Below are 25,189 nucleotides of genomic sequence, written 5' to 3'. Positions count from 1 at the left end.
TGAATGAGTTTACCTTATTAACTGACACTCAGCCAAGGTGGAGTCCTGTCCATGCAGTTTTGAAAAATCAGTGTATGATTAAAAAATGAATTTTCATGTATAGCCTTGTGATTATTTAGACAATATTGATTTTGTGGTGAAGCAGGCATTTTTCTATCATGCTGGAGTACATCAGCAAAATAAAATATTGTGGCGTATGACCAAATACGCACCTGATCAGCAGTTGCATATTACTTGTAAAGAGTAACTGAGTCACAGTCCTCTTGCATCACTGCATAATTATTAAGTTTGCAATTCATATTTAGCATATGTGTATATGCCTTATGTCACTGTATGCTTTGTGTTAGGCTTTTTCTGTGTACTGTACTGCATTAAGTAACGATTGACTAAATATTTTTTTAGCATTGCCACCATTGTTCACTTTTAGTAATGTAAAAAACAGAGAGATCACTGAGATATACTTAAATTATTGGTTTCTTTATTATTGACCTAAAATATGAATTCCTATTCAGATCATTAAACAGAGAAAATAAGCTTAGTGATTTCATCCAAAAATCTAAAGGGTGACATATTAATGATCAACACAGGAAGGGGTCTTTAACACCATTAGATACAGGATGTCAGAGAGGCTGCTGAGGTGAAAAGTGTTGCATGGACTGAAGTTTGCTTTTCAAATTGTTATAAATTCTATTTGGAATCATTATTGTTTATCTGATTCAAACATTCAACATGTATTCATTTGCACATTTTCTACTGATACTACATATAACAACACCTCAGTTACTGTTCTGTGGAAACCATTATGATTAAGTGTGATGTATGCAACAGAAAACAATTGTTTGCGGCCACCTCCCTTAGCGGGAACTTCTATGCAATATATGCATAAAATACAGTAAACTTTGTATCTAAATATTTTTTCTGGAATGAGAAAACTATAGTTATGGCTTGGATACTTTCACAAAACTTGTTGCTTTGTTTTAGCACAGCAGTACAGCCTGTAAACTTGCCAAAGACCCAAAATCCCATTATGTGCACTTCTACCCAGTGAGGTTCAGATAGAATAAAGCCTAATCAGGTCACTTTTAAATTCAAAGCATTAGGTCACAGCAAGACAATATGGCACACTTAGGCAGTTTTAGATGTCTCTAAAAGCAAGGGAAGAAGGCCATTGAAAAGGCAGCATCATGTGTCAGAGTTGACTATAGATTAAGTTGCTCCACTGTGTCCCAACTACAGACAAGTTTTCAGAAGACCAGCAAAAGATATAAGTGTCCAAGATCTGGTCATCCTCAAGTGACTACACCAGAGCAGGAACAATGCATCAGAATGATCCATCTGACAGAGAGTTTCAGATCTGTCACCTGTACTGCTGCTGAGTAAACCCAGTGTCCTCATCAATGACAGGGCAGTGAGCAACAAGCTGCAAGCTGCTTCGCTTAGAGACTGGTGACCAATCAAAGACAACTTGCTTACAGCTCCTAGTCATTTGACCCAAAGACAGAACCTCACTAGGCCATATGCAGCTACTGTGGTCCCAACTGTCACTGAGGAATACTGCTGAGCAGGTGCCACTTTCTCTCCTTTACCTTAACTCCACAGATCAGTTCTAGGATGCCAAGGATCATAATATCTGCAGGCGAGACCCTCTATCTGCAAACAGCCAGCAACTTTGTCAGATCCTTGTGTAGGAATGGAATAGCATTCTACTAACTTCAGATTCAGAAGCTCATTGACTGTGATTGACTTTCCTATTATTCTCATTTTCATTTCTTTATTGTTACTTCAGCAGAGAAGGTCGAAATTTCAGTCTAACTGTGAAAATGTTGCTTTTTTGTTTTCCATCAGTTCTGTACATATATATATATATATATATATATATATATATATATATATATATATATATATATATATATATATATATATAGTATATACTGTAGGTTTGTTCTCAGCATATTTTTTCACTTGATATTTTTGCTTATTCTTAGAGATGTGCTATGCATTTACTTATTAACCTATGACATTTAGAACATACTTACAATTTCACATGCTGCTCCATACTGGAATGAAGCAAGTTACATGCCCTATTCTTTTCTCCACAGAGCACACTCAAAACACGTATCGTGTCAGCGCTGATGGATCTTTGCGAGTGACCTTTGCCAGTGGCATGGAGGTGACCCTGAGCACAGAGCCACATATCTCAGCTGGAGTGGTAAATCCCACTGTCGGTAAATGCAACATAACCCTGCCAGGGGAGCATGGGCCCAACCTCATCGAGTGGAGGCAGAGAAGAGAGCATGCCAAAGGAAACTACACATCCTACGAGAGACGTCTGCGGGTACTCTTCCTCCTACACTTACAAAGTTGGAAATTTGAATGCTTGCATTTAGAAGAAGTTAAGATTTATGCAAATCATGCTTATGAAGTGTTTAGACTGAGAAAATCCCCAAGGAGTTTCAAATGAGTTGCTTTTCAGTCTTTTATATTGTACCTCGAGCGTGCAAAATGTTCTTTTAAAGCCACAAAATGCCACCCACATTTTGCTTGATATATTTTTCCAAGGCATATTATCCTCTTATAAGCATTTTTTGCACACAATAGAAAATCAATAATTAGTAAGCATTACCTTGTATTTAAAATGCTTTTTTTTTATTGTCAGTGCCCCTGATTTCCTATGCATCTTATTATTGGTTTCTAACTGTAGCACTACTTATTCTTTTAGGGATGAATTGCTTATGACTGTTGTAAATTGCGGATCTTTGTATGCACTTGGGGTGGAGTGTCTGTGACATTTACAATGTAACAATGCAGTGTGCTCATGAGCTCTCCAATTGTGTGCTTCTCTGAAATGCTTTCAACAATATTTGTGAGACATATGGTATCAGCGGATGGACTCATACTGCGCTTTTCTTGAAATTCTAGGATTATGTTTTCTAATTCACATTGCCATCGTGATGTTTCGAAGTGCAGTCTGCCAGACCCCATTGTTCAAAAGGTTATGTTTTCTTATTGTGGTCAGCCTGCTGACTGAGGGGTACACTGAGTCTATTGCGATAGTCAAAGTTAAAAGCCTTTAATTATGACAGGAGTGTTGAGGCCAAGACACCAGAAGCTAGTGAACCTGGCCTGCACTCACTTTTAGACATCAAGCTGTAGTGTAAACATCAATGTGCTGTGTATATTCCTGCTTATCTGATAACATAATACTTGCAACACAACTACAAAGTACTCATACTGTATTATTGTTATTATATTCATTATTAGGCTCATAATAGAAATCTGCTGTCCATAGACTTTGACCAGGCAACAAGAATGGGAAAGATTTATGATGATCACCGCAAGTTCACTCTTAGAATACAGTATGACCCGAAAGGCCGTCCCATCCTCTGGTCTCCCAGTAACAAATACAACGAGGTGAATGTGACATATTCTCCTGATGGTCTGGTAACCAGCATTCAACGAGGAAACTGGTCTGAGAAATTGGAGTACGAGAACAGGAAAGTCATTTCTAGAACTTGGGCCAATGGTAAAATATGGAGCTACACCTTTCTGGAGAAGGTAAGGTATTGTTTTGCCTAAGAGGGTTTTAAAACAAAAGCATTATTGACTTTCCTAAGTTAAGAATTTTGTGCATCTGAAAAAAGTGAAGAAACTTACTGTATGTTGAGTAATGTAGAATAGCATCATGTGGGCAGGGTGGTAGCACAATGGGGAGTTGTGCTTGCCTCATGGATCTATTGTCCTAGGTTTGATTCCCACGTCGAGCCATTGTCCACAAATTTGCACACCTTACTTGTGTCTCTGTGGGTTTTTCTTTTGGTACTCCAATTCCTCCTACGTCTCCATATATACAATGTACAACAATAAAATGTGACATCTTCTAAGGGGATGAATGTTTTTTATGGGCACTTTATAAATCTGCATGTTACATTTCTTGGCAAATTTGACATGGCCCTGTGTGGGTGGGCACTGTGATGAACTGGTGCTGCCTGGATAGGCTCCTGCACCCCATGACCTTGACTGGATTACTGTAAGCAGGTCTCAGAATGTTTTGTAATGATACCATTTGCAAAATATACCATATAACTGGGTTGTCATGCAATGTGGGGACCCTCTGTGAGAAACAGAAGCAAAGAGCAACTTAAGAGAGACACTATGAACTGGGGAGGTGATGTCACTACTAGATGATGACAGTACTGAAGTTCTTCATGCTACACTCGCTCATTTTTGTGCCATCTTATAATATGCAATGAAGCAATGCAAGGGGAGGGTTTAACTGGATGTCTGGCCTTGCACCACCAAAGATTTTTTCTTTGTTCCTCCCCTGATTTCTTTTTCTGTGTAATGTTGTAATATGCCTGTGTATTAGCATACTCTGTGAAATATCAATTTATCATTCGGGGTCAGTTCTGGTCTTATGCCCAATTATGAAAATGGACAAATGAATGTACAGTATTATGGTTTTGTTTGGCTTGAGTATTACTAGAGAAACATAACAAGTGTGCCGTGCAACAAAGAATTAACTGATTTATGAGAAATAAGTTAAGTTGTTCACTTTTTTCATAATTTCATTTTGGTAACACTTGAGTCATATATTAAATGAACTCTAATAAATGGAGAAGAAAATTACCGTACAGTATATGCGTGTGTTTAAGTTCTCCCGCGGATATATCGAGCCTTGATTTTAGTGTATAATTTCCGGTAATTACCATATATACTTGCGTTTAAGTTCTCCCGTGGATATGTCGGGGCTTGATTTTAGCGTATAATTTCCGGTATTTTATAATGTCAGTCTTACAAAGTATAAGTCGAATGCAGAAAACTCACACTATTGGTCCAAGAGATTATGATATGCTAACGTTCACCTGAGAGAGTAACCACGGATCACACTGCCTTTTTTTTCTATATATTGTGCCTATGTGACCACACCGTAATACCCAAACTATTCTGAAGTGATGTTTGCACTGTTTTGTGTTTTTTATATCTCACACCCTCATACACCTTTATCATAAGAGCATCCCTTGTTTACAATGAAGCGTTCGATCAGAAGAAAATATGAAGCTGGTTTTAAATTAAAAGTCGTTGAAGTAGCGAAAGAATTTGGTAACTGCGCTGCTACAACATAATTCAATGTGTCTGAGAAACTAATGCGAGATTGGAGGAAGCAAGATGTAAAATAAAATAAATGTCGTAATTTTGAATGGGCGTATAAGTTGGGGTGTGATTTTATGATTGATTTTTTGTTTTTCAAGACCCAAGTATATACGATATATCTATGCTTATTTGAAAATTAATGAAAAAAGTAGAGACTGTATGACTTAGGACAAATGTGCCATCTGACACTTAGTTTGCCTTGTACTCAGAGTGTCCTCCAACCATTTTAGGCCTTTGTTTTCAGATAATGTACTGTATGGTGATTAATGCAGGGATGCTTTTTGGAGGAAAAACACAGTTCAGGAATCTTTACTCAGTCCTCACCTGGTAATTCAGTAGTACAGTGCCTATAAAAAGTATTCAACCCCTTGGAAATTTTCACATTTTATTAATATATAAACATTGAATCACAGTAGTTTTTTCTCTTTAACACTGATTAACAGAAACAGATTTCTGAAAAGTGGTGTAAATGTATTGCAAAATTAAAATTACTTGATTGATTAAGTATTCACTTCCTTTAAGTCAGTATTTAGTAGAGACACCTTTGGCAGCCATGACAGCCTTCAGTCTGAGTGCTTGTGTCTCTGCTATCAGTTTTGTGATCTACATGCTGCAGATTTTCCTCATTCTTCTTTGCAAAATTGCTGAAGCTCTGTCAGGATGCATGGATTGTGAGTGAACAGCCAAATTTAAGTCTACCTACAAATTCTCAATTAGTTTGAGAACTGACTCTGACTCTCTGCCACATTGCAATATTAATTTTGTTGTTTCAAGACCATTCCTTTGTAGCTTTAGCTTTATCCTCGGAGTAGTTGTCTTTCTGTAAAACAAATCATCTCCCAGGGTGCAGATTCTTGTAGACTGCATTATGTTTTCCTCCAGGATTTCTTTGTATGTTCCTGCTTTCATTTTAACCTCAACCCTCACAGGCTTTCCAGGGCCTGCTAGAGAGAAGCATTTCCAAAGGCACAATGCTGCCACCACTTTACATTGGGGAGGGTGAATTTTTGATAATATTCACTGTTCAAACATGAGATTTATTCTGATGTTCGATTTTGGTCTCGTCAGATCATTAAACCTTCTTCTAGTTGTCTTCAGAGTTTCACATGGCATATTTAACTATAGTCTTCCCTTTGCCACTTCCCTGGAAAGCTGGGACTGGTGAAGCACCCAGTTGTTGTCTGTATAATCCCTCCAGTCTCAGTCCCTGTAGCTTGTAACTCCATCAGAGTTACCTATGGTCTTTTGGAGCCCTTCCTCACTAGTTTTCAACTTACACAGCCACTCAGTTTTAGTGAACGACCTGCTCTGGGCAGCTTTACAGATCTGCCACACTCTTTCCATTTCGTATTGATTGAACTCCTAGGGATATTAAGTGACACAGATGATTCCTTGTCCGAAGCTCCTGACTTGTGATTTTAAATCACCTTTTTAGGGAATTGCTTGCCTTGTTCTTTTGTCTTCATTGTGTGGGATAGTCCATCATACTGAATTTCCACAAAATGGAAACTCCAGATAAGGTGCATTTATCTGACACTATCACTTAAAACTCCTTGATTATAGCCAGGTGATCTCTATTGAATTAATACTGTGACTTTTAAACTGCTTAGGTGTGTCACATTTTATGGGGTGAATACACGTGCAATCAATTTTTGTGTTTTATATTACTATTTATCAATCACTTTGCAGAGATCCATTTTCACTTTGAAACAGTCTTTTTCCATTGATCAGTGTGAGCAAAAGCTAAATTAAATCCTCTGTGATTCAATATTGTAGAACAATAAAATGTGACAACTTCTAAGGTTTGGCAACTTTTTACAGGCACTGTATATTATAATTGCTAGTTTGTGTCCATGATTACGTGCAATACAACAGTCGTCTGGATGTTTCACTGGGGATGCTAAAATGCTATCTTTCTTCTCTGTTACAGTCCATCATGCTCCTACTTCACAGCCAGAGAAGGTACATCTTCGAGTTTGATCAGGGGGACCGGATTGTCTCCATCACTATGCCAAGCATGGTGCGTCACAGTTTTCAGACTATGCTGTCAGTGGGCTACTTCAGGAATATTTACAATCCGCCGGATAGCAGCGCTGCCTTTATTCAGGACTTTGCTCGAGACGGAAGGCTTCTGCAGACAATCTACCTTGGAACTGGACGCAGAGTCCTCTACAAATATACCAAGCAATCGCGGCTGTCTGAAATTCTCTTTGATACCACCTTGGTGACATTCACTTACGATGATTCCTCTAGCGTGGTCAAAACCATTCACCTGATGCAGGAAGGCTTTGTCTGCACTATTAGATACAGACAAACAGGTAAGTGTGCAGGTGAAAGCCTCAAACTCCAAATTAAATTCATCGATAAGTCATCTTGTCTTTTAAAAATGTTGGTTTTAAGTCTTTGACAGGTGGCACTGGGAGACGTTCTTTCTCATGGAATCCTTGCACAAGCTTTAAATTTTACCAGTCAGTTTTTCTGCATTCTGGCTCTCCATTTTCTCTTTTCAATGCATTTGTCTGGTTTTATTTTATGTAGATTTTGAAAATTGTGCAAGGCTTGATGTGAGAGGAAGTGATGTGGTGCTGTCTTGTCAAACACTCAGACAGGGCCAAAGCAAATTTGTAATAAATTCCCTCCTCAGGTCAAATTTGTTCCATGGTTTCAGAGTAAAGGCCACTATTTCTATCTTACTGTTATTAATGTCTGGCACTTGACTATACTAATCTGAGTTGATTTCTGTGAATTTATCTGCATGAAATTCACAGTTTCTTAAATATATTCTGCTTAACTCTGTCATGTACTCTGGGCAAATTAGAGGAAAGTAGCATGTCGCTCCAATGGGGACTAGACTATGCATTATGCATAATATTGGCTGGGGTGCTTGGCGCTAACCATGCACACTTCTATTAATTAATTATTAAACATTGTCTCTAAATGAGACAAACAAACTGTGTACGCAGGAATGAATAAACATTTGTTAAATTAATCTGTCACAGAATCTAGCTGTTGGTGTTTATCATTATAATTGACTCTTCTCATAGACAATTACGCCCAGACGTCTACTGTATGCAAACACTTGCTCTTTAACAACGGGCTATGAATTATTCATGTCTGCCCTTGATACTTGAGAAGAAATGATAGCTTGATTTGCGCTGAAGCATTTAAAGCTTCAGTCCAACGAACACAAACCTAATTCTGCTCTGCCGTGACGGTTGCCTTAGGTGGCCCTAAAAGAATGAAGCCACGTGTGTCCAGCTGGCTAGTCTTCACGCTTCCTGTGACACTCGTCTGCCTTTTGTTGCATTTTATTTAAATATTTTTGTGGAAAATAGAATTAAGTATCTAACTTTTAACTTTGAGATCCATGTTATTTTTACAAAGAAAGAGAAACTGATCCTTGATAATTCCTGCCTTGTTACCCTGAGACTGATTATTTTTCTGTTGATATTGTTCTCTCTATCTCTTTCTGTTTATCACTTTATTTCATTTTGCTATTGATATTTTTTGTCTTTTCTTAGGGCCCCTGATAGGTCGCCAAATCTTCAGGTTCAGTGAGGAAGGTCTGGTGAATGCCCGTTTTGACTACAGCTACAATAACTTCCGGGTTACAAGTATGCAGGCAATGATTAATGAAACTCCCCTGCCCATTGACCTTTATCGTTATGTTGATGTCTCAGGGAGAATTGAACAGTTTGGCAAGTTCAGTGTCATCAACTATGACCTCAACCAGGTCATCACAACTCATGTGATGAAGCACACTAAAATTTTTGACTCCAATGGTCAGGTCATAGAAGTGCAATATGAAATTCTCAAATCAATTGCCTTTTGGATGACAATCCAGTATGACAATATGGGTCGAGTCCTTGTGTGTGACATCAGAGTTGGAGTCGATGCCAACATAACCAGGTATTCGTATGAATATGATGCAGACAGCCAGCTTCAAACAGTCTCGATCAATGATAGACCACAGTGGAGGTACAGCTACGATCTCAATGGCAACATTAACTTACTGAGCCATGGAAATACTGCCAGTCTAACCCCACTGAGGTATGATCTCAGAGATCGGATCACAAGACTTGGCAAAATTCTATATAAAGTAGATGAAGATGGCTTTTTGAGATCACGAGACAATGATGTCTTTGAATATAACTCCAATGGACTGCTCAGCCGAGTGTACAGCAAAGTGTCTGCATGGAGTGTGCAATATCACTATGATGGACTTGGCCGAAGGGTTGCCAGCAGGAACACTCTGGGCCAACACCTCCAGTTCTTCTATGCTGACCTCACCAAGCCCACTCGAGTAACACACATGTACAATCATTCAAGCTCTGACATCACATCCCTTTACTATGATCTGCAAGGGCATCTCATTGCGATGGAGCTCAGCAGTGGTGACGAGTATTATGTCTCCTGTGATAATTCAGGAACTCCTCTGGCAGTATTCAGCAGTAAGGGCCAGCTCCTCAAAGAAATCCGCTATACTCCTTACGGAGATATTTATCATGACTCCAAGCAAGATTTTCAGCTTATTATTGGCTTTTATGGTGGACTTTATGATCCTTTAACTAAACTTGTGCATCTTGGCCGAAGAGATTATGATGTCCTTGCTGGAAGATGGACTACACCAGACTATAGCTTGTGGAAGGATCTAAATCACTCCCCAAAACCTTTCAACTTGTACTCATTTAAAAATAATTATCCAGCTGGAGATTTGCAAGATGTTACTCAGTACACTACAGGTAAGCCAAGCTGATAACTTAATGTGTATGTTGTGTTGGGTTGGAGTCCAGACATAAATGGAGGACAAACTGTATAAAATCAAGGTGCAAATTATAAGAAAAAAAGTACAGTAAATAGTAAGCATGATAAGAAACCATGTGAAGAATTCATTTGGTAGAATTAGTTAAAGTCGTTGGGACATAAAAGAATAAAGAGACTCACACCTGTAGCTTCCAGCCCTCCAGATTAGCCAACAGCAAAACCTTTTTTGTGATATTTGGAAAGAATAATGTAATGCTCTGTGGTTGCTAGGCACATGATCCACGTGTCACATGACCATACCATCATGGCAACCAAGTTGGAAAAGATGGGTAGTGCACATTAAACAGATTCTGAATTTTGCTGCAAAATTAAGGATGAGAAAATTGGTTAGAATATTTTGATTTTGTTAGCAACATACAATTGAGCGATACCTGTTAAAATATAATAAATGATCTTATTTAGATTCCCTTTGTGTATTGATTCTGAAAATATTTGCCACTTGATTTAAAATTCAGTCTGTCCAGACTTCTATGAAACTTCATGACGGTCACAGGAAGGTCCCAAAAAGCAGGACTGCAGGGGTCTCTGTTTTAACCCCAGTGACACCAATTGTCAGTGACACACTCCATTCTGCTTCTTGACGTGCACAGTATAATGGCTGCATACCATCGTATCAGGTAATATGTTTATATTAGATTTGTGTGTTGCTCACATCTGGGAAAGCAATCTGTAGAGTGCTACTTACAAATAAAAAAAGAAGATTCATACTGTTTTCAAAACACAGCAGTGTTAAACTCTGTGGTTCAAAAATCACAGACTCAATCACTAAAATATAGCTATGGCTTTCCCTTTCCTTTACCAGTCCAGCTGTAAGGAATTCATCTTAGCTCATGTTGCAGGGGTTTCATGTTTCTCTCTGATTCCTTGATTTTGCTAACACATACAACATAAAACACAGACCCTCTGAGTTCGAAATTGAATTAACACCATGCCTTATATGCACTTTGTAAAAGGCTGTTAGATTGTAACATTGTATCACTGGCATGAGAGGATGCTCAGCTCTTAAACAGTAGGCCATGACCTGTGCTAAGTGTATGTCAGAGTTATCAATTTCTGTATTTTAACTGGCTTACGACATTAGCAATTCAGCCTCTCAAACACTTAAGAAAACTCATTCCTTCTTCTCCTCCCCTCAATTAATAGGCTCCTTTGACAGAACAGGTCTGCCACATGCTTTGTCTAGGATCTTCAGTGTAAACTACAGTTTTTTATTTTCATAATGCATCGCTAGATATTTGTGTGGTACATTTGAAATCAGTACTTATGGAAATATATGCAGTCCTTCTGCCTGTTTTTAGGAGATTCGTATTCTTTGTGTGCCCACGACTAGAGTTACTCCACATTGTGCTAATTAGCACCTGTCTTTTTATGTTAGACTGCTCTTATTTTGTTTTTTCTATAAAATAAGTTCAGTGTTTATACTAAAACCACATTTCCATGCACCTTTTTAAAACTAGAGGCCCAAAACTGAGCTGCTGCAGACCTTCTGCATACCACAAACCCTAATGATAACCAAACACATTCTAGCAAATCTGAACAAAGGCCTTGCTGCAATATTAAACCAGAAAACAAAAGAGCTGTGCAAATATGGCAACATTTTACTCAGTCAGTTATCTACATTACATTTATTTAAATTGGCAGACAACATTTATGATTGGTTACAATTCTTTTGGTCTTTCCAAATTAGAGTGACTTGCACAGGCTCACACAGTGTCAGTAGTGGGATCTAAACCCACAACCTTTGAGATTAAAGTCCAAAGCCTTAACCACTACACCACACTGCCTGCCTCAATTTAAAATTCAAAATTCACATTCAGTTTAAAATCTAAAATTCAGATGTTCCCCCCACTTTAGATAAATAGGCCTATATGAAGAATTCGAGCCAATTTTAAATGTGGCCAGATACACAGCCACTCCAAGTACACGTCACCACAGCCTGCAGAACAAGGTGGGGCTGTATGTTTGGGGGCGGGGCTGAATGTTGATGATGTCATATCCCAGTCTCAGTTACTTTCACAGTGCTGAGTTTGGACACAGTCCTGTCTTCAGGGTAGTCTGCTAACATGTAGGCTGCAGTGATGTGTACTTGTGCATTCAGGTGTTGTGGTTCACTCACCTTGTAGCATGTGTCACTCACATGTCTTCTCACATTATTCTTGGCATCTTGGCTCTGTAGCAGATTGTATACTAGTTGGAAAAGCTCAAGAAAAGTGGAAAGGTTATTACTTTGAATGTAAAACTAGAAGTGATAAAGTCCAAATATAACACTTTACTAAACACTAGCAGAAGTACCCAGTAGTGCCTGGGTACAAATAAATGATGGGAAATTAGCATGGCTATATACAACCCACGATGAGACAAAAAGACATAATCAAAACAGACAAAAGCTGTAATCCTGCTAGATAATGAAATTGTTATTCAATTTAATTCAGAAGAAAACACTGAATGTACCTCTGGTCTTAGATGAGATTCCACTTTGGCCGGTATAAAACTTTGTGTGTGCTGATGATGATATTCTCCCTTCAGCCCTAGAATACTCCTGCTGCCTGATAAGAATCAGAGTGGCTGTGTCAGTGCTTGGTGTTTTAGCTCCCCAACCCTTTTAAAACACACCTTCCCAATAAGTTGGACCAACGACAAGACACATGAAAAATTTCATGAAACTTGGTTCAGCTGTTTTTGAAAGATTAGCAAGCAGACAAACAGACATAATAATAATAACACATTTTATGCTCAAGGCACTTCACAGTATCTCAGAAAGAATAGCAGGATATATGTAATAACTGATACAAATATTGTCTGCATTGAACCCTAAAACAGATAAATACAGGATATAAAAAGCATTAAATAGAATAAAAGACAATAAACCAGAGTAAAATACTAAATTCAATACTAAAAGAAAGGCCTGAACAAATCACATCATTTGCGATATACACCCACATTGTCCTGAACATCTGGGCAGAGATGTACACTGAAAGAATGGACAGAATGTCAGGATAAGTTTAAAGCCTTCCTGAACAGATGAGTTTGAAGTTGTTTTTTAAAAGAATGAATGGTGAAGGAACATTTCTCAAATTTCAGTGAAGAGGTAATTGGGCCAGATTCAGGCTGAAGCAGTTTAAAGGACGCTCAAACGGCATACGGTTTTTATTCACATTCATTATTTAATGAAGGGGAATGCTTTATAGGGTTTGCTTTGATAAACTGTGCTGTTTTTAAACCTATTCTTTCAATCGTTATGAAGGTCAGTGTTATTCGAAGGAAAACTGTGGCCGTTTTCTGGGTCTAGAAAACACTTCAAAATATCTTCCTTTTACATTGCACACCTCCCTTGTTGGTGTCTACCCCACTGAATTAGGATAGAATCATTGAGGTGTGCGCTCACCATGAATGCTACTGTAGTTCCTTGGCACATAATTTAGTGATTGTAATATAACTCACATGCAAGAAGTTCGACTATAAATAAAATAGGGAGAGGATCCTATGTTTACTTGTACTTTTTTTTTTTTCAAATGCACACTTAATATCACATACTTTTTCAGTAGTTTTCTAATGGGCAAAATTGACCTTTTCTTAAATCAAATTCCTGAAGAACATATGCTTGTTGGGTATTTTATACAATACTGTGTTTTACACACTGTCCTTTATAAAAGCAATGTACAAAGTAGTAAATTAATAAAGAAAACTATAATTAAGGATTTCTATAGATGGCAAGACAAGTTCAAAAAGCTTAAAGCAATCCAATTAAGAGCAAAATGATTACAAGTTTTATTTTGAACAGTGCTTAGAAGAGAGTAGTATCAGAAAGCATGCGGCAAGCAATCAATAGTAATACTAACAGTCAAGCAATTTTGTATTGCGTCTTTCACAATGATCACCATCATTCGCACACCTAATCACGGGAAATGTTACAGTCAGTCTTTACATTGTACACTTCTTATGAGCACTATAAACATTAAAGATGACTTAAAAAACAGTTACATCATTTATTTCATAAAGCAGCTCTCACCATGACATCTATGACAAACTATCTTACAGTCCAGTCATCATATTAGTATTCATTTTTTCTGAACTAAAATATATTTATTATAGACAAAGCGTATGCCATTAAAATGAAACAATCTCAGAGTCTGCAAACTCTGTAGAAGTTCTCAGCTTTACTGTCATACTGTACCTTGCTAGGCTTTGACGAGAGCACATTTATTCTAGCTTTACAAGCAGAGGCAGTGCTAGACCACTATATTGACTGGCTGTGACAACTTCCCCATCTTCTGGACATGAGGTGTTCAAAACTCATAAACTCTGATGCCAGGAAAAGGAGCGACTCCCACTAGAAAGGAAAAAAAGCAAATGTAAGAGTGCGTGTGGCCTGCTGCTTATCCGCCCGCCTGCCTACCCACATATTCTAAACGTTTGGATGTCTTTTGGACACAGTCAGTGTGCTTACATGTGCTTTAAGAACCAGGTTTTCTAATGCCATGTAAACTCTTATTCCAGTTTCACAAACCGGGTTATTGGTCTCTGAGAAACCTGGTTTACAAATTTAGATTTCTCTACAAGTAACCTGATTATTTGGCCATGTAAACCCTTAACCAGGTTAAAGTTAAGACATTTGTAGTCAGTGCATGTCCACTGCACTCTGCTTGCCCGCTCAGACATTTACACAACTTTTTTTAGCAACGACAAAATTTTTGCTCAGGTGATCACATTATTCCTTCTACAGGTTGAAGTTATATGTCTCAATATTTCAGAAATGGCTACATTTAAGTTGATGAGCTGTATGTAGAGTGCTACACTCAACAGCACAATGGGTATAATCTTTTCTATTCTTTCAAAATATAAGGTGGCTCTCAGAGGTGATGTGGCTGTGTGTGAAGAAACTATGTCATGTTCCAACCTTGCAATCATTTTGCTCTCCTTTATGATAAGTATTTACACATTAACTACATTATACATCTGACCATATACAGTAATCCCTCCTCGATCTCGGGGGTTGCGTTCCAGACCCCCGATAGGTGAAAATCCATGAAGTAGAAACCATATGTTTGTATGGTTATTTTTATATATTTTAAGCCCTTATAAACTCTCCCACACTGTTTATAAATATTCCCCGCAGAGTTATACAGCATAATCCCTTTGTATTCTCTTAGATATTAGGTAAGATTCATTGAAATTATGTATATAAACACACTGTTTATATACAGTAAAACCTAAATATTATTTTAAAGATATTGAGTGTCTCCGATATCACATGTTACAGCCATTACGATAGACATGCCACCAGCAATAAATACGTACAATGCAACAAAAATAGTATACAGTAAATGTGTGTACAGTGACACTAAATGTACGTACATGTACTAAGTACTGTAAGTAGAAAATTAATTATGGTTACTCACCAACAATGACACGCTGACTTGTCCGATAACAATGAGTTTTATTTTGCTGCACAACAAAGGAGAGTGTTACAGCCCTTAAAGGAGCCACTTCAGGCGATTGTGTAGCACTGCCGTTGTTCTTCTTCTGGCAGTCTTCAATCCAAATCCCTAAAGCAGATTCCATCCAGACTACTGTCTTATTACATCCACTTACAACTTGTTTTGCACCCTGGTTAAAAGGACACTGCGGCCGTAGATCTTATATTCCTTTCCTACTTTTTAAATAAAAAGAATCGTAGCCTTCAACAAATCCAAAACGTTTACCTTTTCGGCAATTGTTAACATCTTCCGTTTGCGCTTGGGCACGGCCCCTGAAGCAGTAGCAGATCGTTTTGGAGCCATAATGAAGGGCTTGACTATGCACAAAGATAAACACAAAAGAGCACAACTCTTTACACAGTGAAACACGTTGATGCTGAATGAGCGAGACAAGACTTCCTGGTTAACACTGCATTCAGCAGGCAGGAACTTAACTGCGTGCTCTGATTGGTTAGCTTCTCAGTCAGGAGGACTTAACTGCGTGCTCTGATTGGTTAGCTTCTCAGTCATCCGCCAATAGCGTCCCTTGTATGAAATCAACTGGGCAAACCAACTGAGGAAGCATGTACAGGAAGTAAAAAGACACATTGTCCGCAGAACCCGTGAAGCAGCGAAAAATCTGCGTTATATATTTAGTTATGCTTTCATATAAAATCCGCGATAGAGCGAAACCGCGAAAGTCAAAGCGCAATATAGCGAGGGATTACTGTAAAGGCAGAAACTATACCCCCATGTATTAGCTTGAAGGATAAACACAAAACGAATATTTCAGCAATTTCTATATAACTGTTTTCTTTATTTTCTATACATCAGGTTTTTTAAGACAAGGAATAGAAAAAATAAGCAAGGCTTAGGTGTACATCAGGTCAAAGTTCTTTTTGGCAGCCCATCATTGAAAGGCCAAGTACTCATTGTTAGTTGACTACAGAATAAGAAAAAGAAATGTCTAGCTGGTAGAGTGAGCGATCAATACCTCAAAATATGTTTACAAAGTTAAAACAATAAGGCAAAGGAACTGGAAACATGCTGTAGAGATGCAGAAACATTTTTTGTGCTGTCTGTTCCTAGAAAATTAGTGTAGTGTGAGGAGTCCAAACTCAAGAGGAAAAATGCCAGAAGTGGAAAACTTAAAATAATAAAAGTTGAATGAATTTTTTGGTAACTTATAATGAAAATATCCAAAAAAAGTCAATATGTTCTGTGTAATAACAAATAATCTTCAATGCTAATCTTTGATATGGCCTATTTTCTCTGTTCGATATCTAATTAAAAATGTCATCTGTTACAATGTTCACTAACCATTCCATGTCCAGACATCCACAGGAACACATGACATATGGTGGAAGGTGTAGACAAAGAGCTCCAAATTTGCACTGATTCTGTACTCTTCTCTTTTCTTTCAATTAAAGATATCGGAAGCTGGTTGCAGTTGTTTGGATTTCAACTCCATAATGTGGTACCGGGGTTCCCCAAGCCAGATATTCAAAATATGGAGCAGACATATGAATTGATGAAGACTCAAACTAAAACACAAGACTGGGATCCCAGCAAGGTAAAAAAAAACGTATACATATCTAATATACTGAATTCAAAGTGCCACCGGTAGCGGTCCGCAAAGTAGAAGCACAAAATGCATTATGGGCAGATCCTGTACTTCCACACAGGTATGGTTTCTGAGTTAGTGAAGACATTGCTCTTCCAGCACTTTCTGTAAAAATTGCCTTTAGTGATGCCTTGAATATGAGCCTTTGCTTAAATCAAAGAAAACAACAACCTCATTTATTTCTATAGCACATTTTCTTACAGCAACATAGCTCAGAGTGCTTTACATGATGACAAAGAGGAAGTTACAAGAAGAGAAAACAATTAAGATTAGGCAATAATATTAAGGAACAAATAACAACAAAACAAGGCAAGGGAGGACAGAAAAAAAAAAAAAATCAAGTTAGGCTGGAGGAAAAAAAATATAAGAAAAGGCAGACATTAGGGCACATTTGGCATAATGAAGACATCTGAACATGTTAATGGTTCATTGAGCCAGAACAATATGTTTGATTGTCACCAGCAAGAACTCATTCAGAGCCCTGCTCCTTTACATTTCCTATATTTACATGAAGTGACTGGTCATGAGCCCAGGGCCTTTAGGTCAGTAAGCAGTATCATATCCAGTTGTGCTAAAGGACCAGTCCACCTGAAATTCTCCATCTGACCCGGATCTACTGGAAAGTCACGTGGGAGGAAGAACAGAAGCACTTCTGGATCAAGGACTATATAAAGGACTGCCATAAACCCAGCAAGCTTCGTCCAACTCCACCCAACTCTGGTTCGCTTGCTGGGTTTATGGCAGTCCTTTATATAGTCCTTGATCCAGAAGTGCTTCTGTTCTTCCTCCCACGTGACTTTCCAGTAGATCCGGGTCAGATGGAGAATTCCAGGTCTTTAATCAACTCAAAAGTATTTTGGGGCTTCTGTCCTCATGACTTCCTAGTACTTCCAGGCTATAATATGTTGAGGATTCTATTTTTACAATTTATTTTTTTGTTTCAGTATTAACTGAAAAACTTATAATTTTTACCATCTTGTTTTCAGTATTTATGTGCCCATTTCAGTCACACTAGTGATGTCATGGGTTACACCCATATAAATATAGCAGTGTTTGCTTCTCACGCTATCCCTCAGTGGATACACATATCAAATCTCTGAAATCTAAACTACTAGTTAGCTTTCATTCAAGGAGACCCTAGAATCAAGTTTTCTGTCCTTGACTCTGATTTTTGTTTTGCCCTTTCGTTTTGGTGTTTTGATTTGCTTTTCGCCTTCTTTTTTGACCATGATTCTGGTGTGTTCTGCATCTCCTGGTCTATTTCTCCTCACAATAACACCAAGACTGAATTCTCACAATGGGTGTAAGACAAGAACGCACTCTAAATGAAATGGGTAGCCTCCATAGGACATACCTATACTTACTGATTTAATATGCAGAATCATTAACTACATAAATAATCCCACCAAACCAGTTTCTGCTATGATCTGGTTTTGTTTTAAAGATTTTCCTGGATTCTCCTTATGGCTGTATTTTTTATTTTTTTTTCTCTTCCATTTGATCTTTTGTTTATTTTTTTTACTTTTGGTTTCATCTTGAATTATTTTCACATCTTCCACAGCAGCGTGTTTGTTTTGTTTTATTTTTTCTCCAGCCATCTGGAGTTTTTTTGTTTTTTCTGTCCCCCCTGGCCATTGAACCTTACTCTTATTCGATGTTAATTAATGTTGATTTATTTTGTTTTCTTATTGTGTCTTTTATTTTTCTATTCTTTATTATGTAAAGCTAATTTGAGCTACTGCTTGTATGAAAATGTGCTATATAAATAAATGTTGTTGTTGTTGTTGTATGTACACCACCATTCTGTGTGTCATTTTTCTTGTGTATAAAGGTCAGCTCCACAAACCTCCTTGTTGTCCATGGTTGTGGATTCAACCTAAAATATTTGCCCGATTTTAACTAGTCTTGATCTTTTGCTTAAGAATTTTGACTGTGATTTAATTTTGTAATTTGGTATAGACATCTTGCTTCCTTGATTTGTCAGTTACTGACATCAGTCAGTTTCATTGATTTAGGTGGCAACTCCTGGTCCCTTATTCCTTCAATCTTTCATGTCTATTCTTAGACAGAATGCTTTCATGTCAGCTATTTGAAGTAATGGTTTCCAAAGTCACATTTGCTTGCACCTGATTTCATAACAAGGCTATTATGTTTACATTGGATGGAAACCAGAATACCCTTAATAAGCTGACATGGGCACAAGAAATATGCTCATACTCTGTTTATCCAAGATTTTTTAATGCCCCCTATGAGACTGCCATTTGAATATCTGGTGTAGGATGTTGAATAATAGATTGTGTTATGCATATGTGTTGTCCTTTTGCTTAACTTCTAACAATAAGCATGGTAGACCTGAAATGCAGAGATGTGTTTGCAGGTACACACCTCCTTGTTTTGCATATTTGATAAATGACAGTATAAGAAAACACTTAATTGAAGGACAAAAAGATGAACTGAACAGAAATGGAGTCAAAAAGGACCTGAGGTCTATACTGAAAGTAACTAACTGCCCAATATACAAATCCAATATATAATCCTAAGGCATAGCCTAAACAGATCTCCAAATTCTTTGTCCAGAAATGTTAAAACCAACTCAGTACACCCCAGAAGATTTTTGTTTGTTATCCAAAATCTTGGATGACAAGAATAATAGCATCTAAAGCACTGTGCCTAGGAGGTTATTCAATTTGACTTTTGACACCACAAGTCCTAAAAATGTCTTATTGAGTGATATAAACCAGCCCTCACAATACGGTGGTACCCATGAAAAACAAAATGGAGATGCTGAAAATATTCAAACATAATAGAAAAAAAAAATAACAAATTGAGTGATAATGAATAGAAAGGAAACAATCTATGATGTTCAAAACCAGACATAAAAAATATTTGGGCTTAAATAAAAGTGCTAGTAATTCAGATAACATCTTCAGAAAGTTCACTCCTAGAATCAGAAGGTAATTCTGAATAGAAACGAACCTTCTTAGGCTACATTCACACTACCATGTTTTTATATAAAAATACAGATGTTACTTTCTAATTTTGCCTTTCATCCACAGTACCCAGGATTTTAAAACCCCCAACAAACTGAGACTTTTGAAAACGTTCTCTAGTGCTGTACATTTTTCAAAACACTGGCTCAGCACTGCAGTGTGGATGGGTGAAAGCAAAGAGTTGTGAAAATGCAGGCCCTAATCGCACTCCGACTGGTTTGTGCTTATTATGTGTCCATTACCAAATTGGATCATGCCCATTAAATGTTCTCAGCCATTTTGTTCACCTTATTCGTGCATTACTCTAAATAACAGTTCCACATCATCATCAGTCCAAACAAAACAGTCTGTTTTTGGTTTTTTCGTATTTGCCATTGCAATTTTCCAAGTGCAAACACGAGCTGCAAATAAATATCTAGCATGAAGGACACTTCCTTTCCCTGCTTCTGATGGCCCATCATGCCCAGTGCAGGGAACCAGCCACATCATACTGTATGTGTTTTTGGTTGTTTTAGTGTTGGCAGAAGTACTTTCATAAACAATTTGAACATGTTAGTGTGGACGGAGATAATTTTAGTTTACAAAATGTCATTTTTAATTGAAAACCTGGTAGTGCAGACACAGCCTTAGTGTTGCGTGAGTAACAGAGTTATTATTTGGAAAGTACCACGGCAAAGGGTATACCAGATTCACCAGCAATGCCTTACCTGAAAATAAGAGAAATTCATCCTGCTTCTTTAAATACTAATGGAAGTATTTGGCTCTGTTCAGTTTGTCTCTTTATGCTCTTGTCTGCTGTTTTCCAGGTGATTCTAGGAGTTCAGTGTGAACTACAGAAGCAACTGAGGAACTTCATCTCGCTGGAGCGACTTCCAATGACGACCATTGGAAGAAGTCCTGATTACTGGGAGAAATGGCCCAGGTTCTGTGCTGTTCCCTCCGTGTTTGGGAAAGGTATCAAATTTGCTATAATGGATGATGTCGTTACGGCAGATATCATTGGTGTGGCAAATGAGGATAGCAGGCGGATTGCAGCGATCCTCAATAATGCCATTTACCTGAAAGGCCTGCACTTCACCATTGATGGAAAGGACACTCATTACTTTATCAAGTCAGGGCCCTTAGAAGAGGACTTGGCCATTATTGGAAACACAGGTGGTGGACGCATATTAGAAAATGGCGTTAATGTAACCGTGTCCCAGATGACTTCCAATGTGAATGGAAGGACCAGACGATTTGCAGATATTCAGCTGCAGCACAGCGCCTTAAGCTTTAATGTGCGCTACGGGGCCACAGTAGAGGAGGAGAAAGCCCATGTGTTAGAACTGGCCAGGCAAAGAGCTGTCGAGCAGGCCTGGACTAAGGAACAGAAGCGCTTACAACAAGGAGAGGAAGGTGGGCGAGCTTGGACTGAGGGGGAGAAGCAACAATTGCTGAGCACAGGGAAGGTTCAAGGCTACGATGGATACTTTGTCCTATCGGTTGAGCAGTACCTTGAACTTTCTGACAGCGTCAACAACATTCACTTTATGAGACAGAGTGAAATCGGAAAGAGGTAACAGTGTGACAGACTGCCTGCCTTTCCGCCACCAAAGACTGCCTGTTTTTAACACTCGAAAATTTGTTCTACTCCTTTTTCTAAAAATAAACTGTGTAAATATGAAAACTGGAGAAACTATTTCCAACTGCCTTTAATGTGACAAATGATGGTATTTTATTATTTGTGTTTGAGAGGGCCTAAATAATGGTGACTGATGCTTTCCAGTTATCAGGATGGCATATCCCTTGAGGGGCAATGGTAGTTTAGTTTGGGGCGCTCACTTTTGTTCGTTCCTCTGCCAACTTTCCCACAGCCAACGAGAAATTGAATATTTTGTCATGTGAAGATCCAGTTTATAAAAGCAGCGATTCATTCAATAGGAATCGTACACTGAAATCATCAGACAGCACAACATTCAGCATTCAAGTAGCTGGGGTGCAGAAGTGGGCAATAAAATATTCAAGAAAATGCTTTCTCTCCCTGTGCCAATAGCAATGAGCTCAGTTTTGTTCTGCTAGAAACATGACATCCTGAGAGGGGTGGCATGTTGACAGCTGACCTGCCAAACTGTAAGTCCCAAAGCTGCTGAAATGCAAAGCCTGCCAATCAGTTTATCCTCAAAAGATCTGATTGCCCTAATAGAGAAAGCAACTTTTGTCTCCAAGAAATCAGTTCTCTAATATGAATATAGTGGTCAAATGATACAGAGTATTTTGATTGTCACACAAATCTGTAAATAGTAAGTGCTTTAAAGAAACAAGTGCTACAAGAGAAGCTGCACTGCATTGTCACCCGTCATTAGTATGTTCCTAACTCTGGTTGTAAACAATAGATGCAGTTGGTTCTTTGCAGAAAGTACATGTTGCTACAAGAAAATATCCATGCTAAAATCTGTACAGTTTACTTTTCTACAAATTATTTAATGCATTAAAGTACAGATCAAAAGATTTTCTGTGCATTACTGTCCAATAATGCACACTTGAGTGGAGCTTGTGCCTTTTTGTTTAAGATAACCTTAGAAGTGTTGGATAGCAGGAAATCTGTGGTACAGATTGTATCATTTTCATTTTGATATATTAAAAGTCTATACATAAGATGCTGTTTTAGTGAAGATGCTGTTACATATTTAACTACTGTATCTGAAACACAGTAGATACGTGTCAAATCATAGTGGAAGCAATGTGTGTGGTGATAGCATATGCCAAGGACATAATTTTCCTGTGCTTTGCCAAGCTTTCAATGACTTATCCATCTGTAGCTCCCTCATTCTAATCTCCAGTCCCCATTGGTGTTTGAATTTCATTATCATGTCCGGTTGTTAACGGTATTGTTGAATTTATTAGCATCTCCAGTTCTGATTGCTATGGCAATTTCACTGTCATTTCAGGTAGTGAATGGTTTTGTTAATTTTGTTATCATCTTCAGTTCTCAATGGCATGGGTGATATATTATCAGTTCTGATTACTGATTTGCATTATCATCTACACTGGTGAATGCTATTGAATGTCATTATTATCTCTGGTTATACGTGCTATTGGAATTTTATTGTCATGAACTGCATTTTCATCAGCAGTTCCAATAACTATGGGAGTTTCATTATCATTTCAGGTGGTAAAAGACTGTATTTTTAGTTGTAAATGTTATTGCTATCATTCTGCAGTCCTGATTGCCATGGGATCCTCATTATTTCCTCTGGTGTAAAACCCATTGGAATTTTATTTTCATCTCCAGCTCTTTTGACTGTGGGGTTTGAATCAAATTCAGTGGTGAATAAAGCAATCAGAGTGCTCAATAAATGTAGCAAGTCACACAGTAGGAAGGGTTTTCAAATTCACTTTTCATGCATAGCTGTGAATGGATTCATTTTCAATGATTTAACACTCTAGAAATGTTTAATCAAGAATGCTGACAGCAAAGAATTTTTGACACTCCGTTAATGTGGAGTTTTCCTTGCTGGATTTATTTCAGTGATTATTCTGTCACCGGACACCGAGACTGAATTCCCCAATCGGTGTTATCCCTTTGTTTTAAAGATTGAGTGCATAATTACACTGCTAGGTCTCCGTTTGGACTTTATGCTATTAATTTCAAAGCTTCAAACTAACTTAGATTCTCATTAATATTAAAACCTGCCTTATTGTGTGGTATCCATGTTTATGGAGCTCTCTGGTCCCTCCATTTGTGACTGATGTGGAATGGCATTATCATCTCCAGTGATAAAGGGTATTTGGGAATTATACTGTCATCTCCAACTGGACGTTTGTTGGATTTTCATTCATATCCGAAGTGTTCTTTTACTTGCAATTTCAAATGTTGAATGAATTTTCACTAGACTCTCCAACACTAAATGGAATGAGAAAACTGAATCCTTTCTTCAGTTGTGAATAACCGGGAGATTATCGTATGTGGCACGGAATGAATGCCATTAGAATCTTGATATCCCATGATGATTTATTTCCAACACTATATGTATAAATTATAGCAGTACTGATTTACCTTTTCCAGTGTTAAATGATGTCATAAATAATCACGCCCGCTGCTAAACTTTATCCCCAAATCCTATTTATGAAATCCAGTGCGGAATAAGGAATCCCATTATTATCTCAGGTGCTGAGGGATGGATTCCCAAAGTGATTTTGCAAGACTGGTGAAGTAAGTTCATTTTAATTTCTTTTGAATCAGCCTTCATTTTGTAGTGAGTGGAATCTTGTCAACTGCTGACCTTTTTTAGATACAATGTTAATGTCAGGGTTAATTACTGGGTCTGAATTTGTCTTTTTTATAAAAAAAAAATATATATATATATATATATACACATATATATATATATACAATTATATATATAAAATATATATATATATAAATTTCTCATCAAAGCAAAAGTAAAATTGATTATCTGTTGCCAAGAAATGTTTTGTATTTAAATGCACAAAAGATGTTTTAATTAAATTAAAAGACTTCATTCTACATGTACTCTAAACAGTTGGAGGTTCTGATTTTGCATTATGGTCTTATGATTGGAATGCCAGATCATTTGCCCTGTAGCGCTTACTAAAGTACACGGTTTTATGATGGCAATGAAGTAATGGCTGCCTCATTATAAAAAAGACATGCCAGTGTCTGGTGATGAGCAGTGATGATAAGTGGTGTACCATTGACTGATATGCACAGCAAATCCTATCTGTCATTTCAACACAGATGTCTTTTTTGTATTTTTATACCCATTATACGTGGTGTGGTTCCTCTGCTCTTATGTGACTTGTTTTGGGACTGCAGGTGATCTTTAGCATGGCATACCAAACTCTCAGCTTTGGTCTTTGACAAGACTGCATGTGTCACTCTCAGTTGTGGCTGAAACTCTGACCACAGTATGGTTTGGTGAAATCTCATTGCATTCTCCGTTTTTATTGTTTTTCTGCTTATTTAAGGAACACGTTCAGGAAGGAGGCCTTTGGTCAAATAGTGTAAATATTCAACAGTAGAAAGTGCAGAGAATGCAATCAGCAGAATTAAAGAGTAACACTGACTGACTTATCACATTTTTTGATTGAATCCACCCATCTGTGATGAACATTCGTACGCCTCATTGCATTATGGCCTCATC

The 25,189-nt window shown here is 37.8% G+C and overlaps 1 protein-coding gene across 2 annotated transcripts in view; it reads left to right on the top strand.

The window, feature by feature from the left end:
* tenm1 (teneurin transmembrane protein 1) overlaps window positions 1-22,681 on the top strand; it is an 844,835-nt gene extending 822,154 nt beyond the window's left edge. For both annotated transcript variants that reach the window (XM_039766316.1, XM_039766314.1), the window contains 6 exons: window positions 2,100-2,335; window positions 3,262-3,555; window positions 7,082-7,469; window positions 8,673-9,893; window positions 16,862-17,004; window positions 20,852-22,681. In XM_039766316.1, the coding sequence (XP_039622250.1) occupies window positions 2,100-2,335; window positions 3,262-3,555; window positions 7,082-7,469; window positions 8,673-9,893; window positions 16,862-17,004; window positions 20,852-21,604 (3,035 nt within the window). In that variant the 3' untranslated portion in view covers window positions 21,605-22,681. The remainder of the gene's footprint in view (window positions 1-2,099; window positions 2,336-3,261; window positions 3,556-7,081; window positions 7,470-8,672; window positions 9,894-16,861; window positions 17,005-20,851) is intronic.
* The last annotated feature ends 2,508 nt before the right edge of the window (window positions 22,682-25,189 follow it).

This window comes from Polypterus senegalus, chromosome 10, assembly GCF_016835505.1.
Source record: "Polypterus senegalus isolate Bchr_013 chromosome 10, ASM1683550v1, whole genome shotgun sequence".
Lineage (NCBI taxonomy): Eukaryota > Metazoa > Chordata > Cladistia > Polypteriformes > Polypteridae > Polypterus > Polypterus senegalus.
The sequence above is the reverse complement of the archived record's forward strand: the minus strand, read 5'-3'. Positions and strand labels throughout refer to the sequence as shown.